The following is a 6,831-nucleotide window of genomic DNA, read 5'->3' as shown; positions in this document are numbered from 1 at the left end:
AGAGAGAGAGAGAGAGAAGTTCTATTTGCTATATATAAGTCCGCTTATATATCGTATATCTTGTGGTGCCTTTCGTGACATGCGTCATGTCGTTTAACGTTAGTTTTACGACACGTAAAGACATCTCTTCGCGTATGAGCATGTTCCAGCCGGTCACTTCAAGATGTTGCTTTTCACCAGCTGTTGTTTCAGCGGTAAACGAAATTTTCACAAGATCGTTCTCGGAAATCGAAAAGAAAACATAAGCTGTCTTTATGACTTGCCGGAACGATACTCAATTGCTTTGAAGCAGGTGGCATCTAAGACCGCATGCAAAATGTTTTTAACGATTGCAAAATTATCATGAACGAGATAGCGACTGATCGATACGCCAATTTGCGGACAATTCAATAAATAATATACATTTCACGTATATTGCATAAAAACCTCAACGGTAAATTTAGTTAAAAATACATATTATTGATTATAAATAACGTAAATATTGGAAGCGGAAATGAAATGTTCATGACATTTCATTTCCTCTAGAAAATATCCAGTGAACCGAAACTCTGAAAATAGAAATGAATTTATACAACGTGTGATATCGCAAATAAATAAATGATTGAAATGAAATCGACGATTCGGCACTAATACCCAGAATTATATCATTGTTATCTGATGAATATGAATTTTATTGAGACTGCTTTATGTCACTTTTGAAGTAACACACGTCTATCTATTACACCTGATAATTATTGGGTTGTCCGGAAAGTTCGTGCCGCAAAAGATTTAAATTTAATAAATGAAATTAAAAATTTAAATTTTCTGCGTTTCAATTTTCAAAATCGGCAAATAGTTGAAAATTAGTTACCACGCTCGACCGTTTGCGATAGCCAGAATTGCTTGTTCCTTACATCAGGATAAATATACATCGACAAATAGTTTATACATATACAGAATTAAAAAGAATTATCTGAGAACATATATAATATATTGCTCTCAAGAAATATAATACAAAAAGAATACATAATAATTAATTTGTTAATATCATAAGAAGTACAGGGAAATATAAAATTGCAAGTTGCATATAATAATTAGAAATGATAAAACTATTATCCTTATAATCTTAATATTGATGATATTACTATTATCCTTATTTTACACTCAAATAAATTTGTTCTTTTATTTCCATAATAATCTGTATCTCCAAAATGTTTTAACTTTAGTTTTAGGAAGTGCCTTTTACTAACAACGAAACTCTTACCTGCGATTTTCCGCTCACGCATTCGTCGCCATAGCGTTTCCGCTTTGCGCATCGGCCAGTTCTCGACTTTCGCGCTGAAACTGCGGAAGAACTTGTACTCCTTAAAGTGCGACATTCTTCTACCGCTGGTATTTCTGGTCTGATCGATGTTACCGGAACTCGTTGTACTGCTGGATCGGCAATCCTCACTCGACATGCCTAGCATTTAAAAACTAAATCCCGTTTCCGTTTCACGCATATGTAGCGTTAAATCGCAACTCAACGAACAATTCATCCAAATCGAAATCATGTGACATGTTTTTTCTTCTCGCAAGAGGTAGCATGTTATTATTGAAATCCTGTTTAATATTTCTTCTTCATGTAAAAAATATTCTCTTTCAATCAAAATACTTCAATATTTAGGTATATAACTTTATTTTCATTTAATATTTTGATTTATTGAAGTAAGTAGTATCAAAATATTATATTTTACATGTACTTAACCCTCAACTGTATGAGTGAGTCATTTGATCCCGGATGAAAATTTTAGTCTACCGCTATTTTTGTACGATTAATGTTGCAGAGTTGAAGTGAGAGGTTAAAAAACTTGGAAAACCTTTTCTCTGTCGATCATCGTGATGCAATTATTTCATTGCTGTCTTGATGCTAATTGTGATGAAATAAAAGTTTGGCTTGGGTGACTTGGATCCATCAAATGTAAATTCGACAGATTTTGCCAAAAGTGAAAATTCGTTTTTAGTAAATGCCTATTTATTAGTACTGTATGTGTTGTCTTCTTCTAACTAAAACATATATTCGTTGCAAAAAGCATTTTTGCGAGAGAAACGTCTTGAAACGATCGCTTTATTTTCTCGGAATTAGAAAATTGTGTAAATAATGACAAAATCATTATATATTTAATATAAAATATTTTTTTTAAAGAAGAAAATATTTCAACATATCTCCGATATCATTTTTCCGAGCATGTATAAAAATGCCTCCACTTCAGTCATGCAAAGAATTATATTTTTTGAAATGAATCAATGTAACATTTTTTTTCTTAAAGTTCACGTTTCCCCTTTTCAAAACACTATTTTTATCTATATCTTTTTATCATAAAGATATGATTTTTGAAAAAAAAAATTGATTATTGTTTTTCTGATTTTTTTTTTCATTCTTTTCACAAATTGTTCTTTAATATTTTTTGGTTATTTTAATAACTTTTTCAGTTATTATCACAATCTTTTTATGTTTTGATATCTCTACATTCTATATATTCTGACATTCAAAAACAAAATTTTTTTCCATTGAGATTTGTGATAGTTAGATTACAGAGCCAGTAAAAAACGCCGTGAGAGACGTGGACCCAGACATGTAAATTAAGACTCTAAAACAAGACATATAATTGAGAGTTAAGATACTTTGATTTAAAATAATACCTTTTCAAAGATCACAAACTTTAGAACGAAAGACTATATTTTCACGCAGTAAAAAAAGGATGGAAAAATCGAGATCTAGTTACTTTACTGTGCCACTTGTTGCCATCAACTGTATGCGTTTAGAAGACGACTATTTGTCGTACCGTTCGCATTACGTCGATATGAATTCCTTCCGGAAGTTAACAAGATGATAAGTGAATTTAATAAAGCATTCGTAGCACAAACAAAAAACTTTTTTTGTTACGATTCTTTCTTTTATAGTCTAACGAGAGCATCCTTCTTTGATTCTCGCCAAAAAAAATATTTTTCAATGAAATAAATTTGCTTTAGTTAAATCATCAATTTAATTGTAGCCATTACTTTAAAATCTTTTCAATCACTATCGATACCTCTGATATACCTTTCTATTTAATTATTTCCATTTCATGAGATGAATTCTGGAATTCAAAATACTGGGAAATATTTCTGTTCTTTTCGCGAAAAAATACTTTTATTCGTGACACCCACTCATTTAGAGAAATAAAGATATAAAGTTTGCACGGTTAATGCGAAACGATTCTAAGAACTTACGTCGACTGAACGATTAAATGATCCGGTACATTTCTCGATCTCGAAGAAACTCCATCGCATGTCCAACGGACGATTCTATATTTTGTTGAGAAAGATAGAGACCAGCTAAGCTCGATAGCTGCCGGCCGTCGATTGATCTCTGCCATTTAATTAAATTCTCTTCTACCAGTATAATCTTCACGTTATTCTTGATGAAACATCGAAGCTTCGTACGAAGGTGTTCACACCTCAAACATACTCTGCGTTGCATCGAAACTGCAAGATTATCGATACAAATACTTTTTTTTATATCAAGGCACTAAGAATTAAAATGGATTAAAATACTTCTTTATCCGAAATGTTATATTTTGCTTTAATGATCGCGAAATATTCTTTTCAGAATGATATTTCTTCTTTCTAAATAATATTTGTATTTAAATTTGAAGAAGCGATTGTAGGAGAAAAGTTTGAAGGATTTTGAATTAATTTTAAAAAAATTCATATAGCTACATTAATCGTATTAAATAATTGCACTCCTTAAATATTCAAAACTAAATATGAAAATTGTTTAACAATAATATTTATTATATCATTAAAAGATAACGGAGCAAATATTTTTTATCGCATAGTACAACTATATAGTAAAAAGATCGAAAGACAAAATTGTGTGTGTAAAAGAACATGTAGCAGACATTCATTATAAAAGACTCGCAAACGAAGCAGTTGAAGAATCCGATAGAATATTGAGAATTGAAGTTTAAAATATCTTTTTCTCCTTGACACATGAATCGATAAGAGAAGATGAATATGGACAAGTATTGCCAGACATTAACTTCCGACGTGTATTGATCTTATCTTATTTGTCGACAGAATATATAGGAGTAAAATTCTGATATATAATATAGGAAGGTAATAAAGATAAAAGATTTAGAAAGTAATAAAAGTTCAATCAAAGTGTATGTTGGAAAATATAAATTTAAAATTATTTAGAAGCCTAATTAAAAGAAAAGGAAACATGATTAAAAATCAATCACAAACTAGAGAACCTAGGAGAAAGCCTAATTAATAACGTGCTCCTGAGCAAAAATTACTCTTGCCAATCAAAAATAGCTGGTCAATTAAATGGCGCATTTTTTTTTTAGGATCTTCGTCGAAAATATAATTATTAAACTTCAAATTAAATTCTAGACTCAAATAAATATAAAAACGTATAATTTCTGCTGATAATTTTAGTACCGATAAAAATATGATATATTGTTTCCAATGCGATCATTATTGTTCAATAGTAATAATTTTTCAATTTATATTCCAATTCGATATGGACATGTAATTAAAACGAGATATTGGCATCCTAAGAGACACGCGGAAGCACATTCACTTCAAACAAGAATCGACCATTTCGATGAACAAAAACAAGTTATGTCGCATGCAGTAAAAAGATTCTTTTTCACGAGTCTAATGATCGACAACTTTTATTATAAAAGCTAAGAAAGCGATACAACAAGTCTTTGTTAAGGAGAAACATATGTGTTACCATAAATGAGAACGCTATTTCTATCCGAATTTTCGTAATCATCATTGTCAATATAAATCTTAATTTTCAAAATTCCAACTTTGTGACAATTCAGGATACTCGGACTTTAACCAGAGAGAAATCTGCGTCATGCGACAACTGACGCGACAACTGCCACGTTCATTACATTTTACATGCACATCTTTAATCTTAATTTGACGTACAGAGGCAATTTATGGAAACTGGTGAAACTTAAGCTTCAAACAAGATAAGATTGTTCAAGGGTACTTAAAAGTTTTTCAAACTTTCCTTTTACCTCCTTGTTTGATAATATTCCTACTGAAAGACCTAGAAGTCATTAATTCCAGACTTTCCATTAATCCCCGGCAAAAGATATTATCCGTGTTTGCTAAAGCTTCACACTTCATCACCTTCTCTTTATAATGCAAACTTGATTCAAATTTCCAACTCGTGCGATCTATCGCCTTTCCTTCTGTCAATTATTTAAAATTATTTATCACTTGATTCTTTGCTGCAATCTTCCGTTTGCATCTTTAATTTTTTCTTATTTTCAAACATTTACACGAGATAGAAAAAATAGATCGAGTTAAAATCAAATTCCAAGTTTCGCTAACGAGCTTTCCCGTGTTGCTTTCCTGCGACAATTACGCGATCGATATGTTTCTCTAAAGGTATCGTAGCTTATGCAAATTAATCAGCACTTTGCTTATAAGACCGACCATCAGTATCTTCCGCGTTCACACAAAAAAAAACGGTTAACAGGTCCCGGTTGCAGAGAAAGCCGTGAAACTATGAATAGGTGAAAATGCAACTACGCGTGCGAGCATATGCTTGCACAAAGGCGCCTCTCTTCAAGGTTACTCAGCACCTCTCAGGCGATGGAGAGATTTATTGCGCAAGCCTCACGGTGGTGTGTACATTGTCGAAGGAAAGCGGTAATCACGATGCTTAACGAGCGATTTGTGGCACTTTACAGTGACGACACCTCACAGTAACAGGTTGCGACGGACTCGCGAACATCTTCCGATCACGTCGGACGGTCTCATCCGCGTCGGATTTCGTGAGATGCGTCGAGTGCATCTGAGAACTATCCGTCATCTGGTGCACTCCAGATCGCTGCATATCTTCTACTGAATCATATGATTACGTCAACATGTTGTTATGCGAATTATTTACAGTTACGTCGCTGAATCATTGAACGTACTACATTTCACAATCAAACAGAGAAAACAAAGGTAATTTTATATTTTATAGGATTTTTCAAGAAAAATTTTCCTAAATAATAAAAATATTTAGAAAACAGAATAAACTTTTAAAAAACATTATCGTCCGGTGGTTTTGGAATTTTCGCATTGTACAGATAGTTTTATCGCGTTATTGGAATACTATTATCCGCAATTTATAAGCATCTCGAGAGTATATTTAAAAATAAATGGAAAACTTGTAGCATGACCTTTCGCGGTATATTATCTGGCCAGAGTTGCAAGAACTGAGATTATTAAACTACAGGAAACTACCAAACAAAATATCAGAATTATCATATTATAACGTAAGATAATCATTTCTTTTTTTTTTAATTTGAAATCGAATTTTAAAAAATTTAAGATAACAATTTAGAGACAAAAAATTATTATTTAATTAATTAACTTTCTCTCTTTATAAATTTCCATATTTACAATTTATTTCTAAAAAATTACGAATTATATAATTATTAATTCATTAATTAAATATAAAAATAATTCTAAATAATAGAATGAATTATTAATGAATTCTAAATATTCTTTACTTTGAGATTTCGAAAAGATTTTGTAAAAAGTGGGTAATGCATAAAGTACAACCGCATAAATTATAACCGTATATTTTCTTAAAATCAGCCGTTTATCAAGCGATGCTAAAGTCTATAATTAGCGACATCAGATCTAAATAAAAAAGTTATAGCACGATATTTCGCGCTCCTATGAGTTTAGTTGTTCCGGCTAGTTGTCTAGCTAACCTGCGATCGTGATCGCTGTAAAATTTGCACGCATCAAGTCATTTATCCTGTCGATCGCTAAATAAACTGCTATTAGATAAGCTGCAGTCTTTTC

The 6,831-nt window shown here is 31.6% G+C and overlaps 2 protein-coding genes across 2 annotated transcripts in view; both read right to left on the bottom strand.

Annotated features, from left to right (window-relative positions):
- Positions 1–1,439, bottom strand: part of LOC105620838 — a 17,767-nt gene extending 16,328 nt beyond the window's left edge. Inside the window, exon 1 of the mRNA XM_012202315.1 lies at positions 1,238–1,439. Coding sequence (XP_012057705.1) covers positions 1,238–1,439 — 202 coding nt within the window. The remainder of the gene's footprint in view (positions 1–1,237) is intronic.
- Positions 1–6,831, bottom strand: part of LOC105620906 (rho GTPase-activating protein 7-like) — a 227,288-nt gene that overhangs the window by 135,239 nt on the left and 85,218 nt on the right. The window lies entirely within an intron of this gene.

This window comes from Atta cephalotes (assembly GCF_000143395.1).
Source record: "Atta cephalotes unplaced genomic scaffold scaffold00030, whole genome shotgun sequence".
In the NCBI taxonomy this organism is placed as follows: domain Eukaryota; kingdom Metazoa; phylum Arthropoda; class Insecta; order Hymenoptera; family Formicidae; genus Atta; species Atta cephalotes.
Note: the sequence above shows the minus strand (reverse complement) of the source record. Positions and strands in the feature narration are given on the sequence as shown.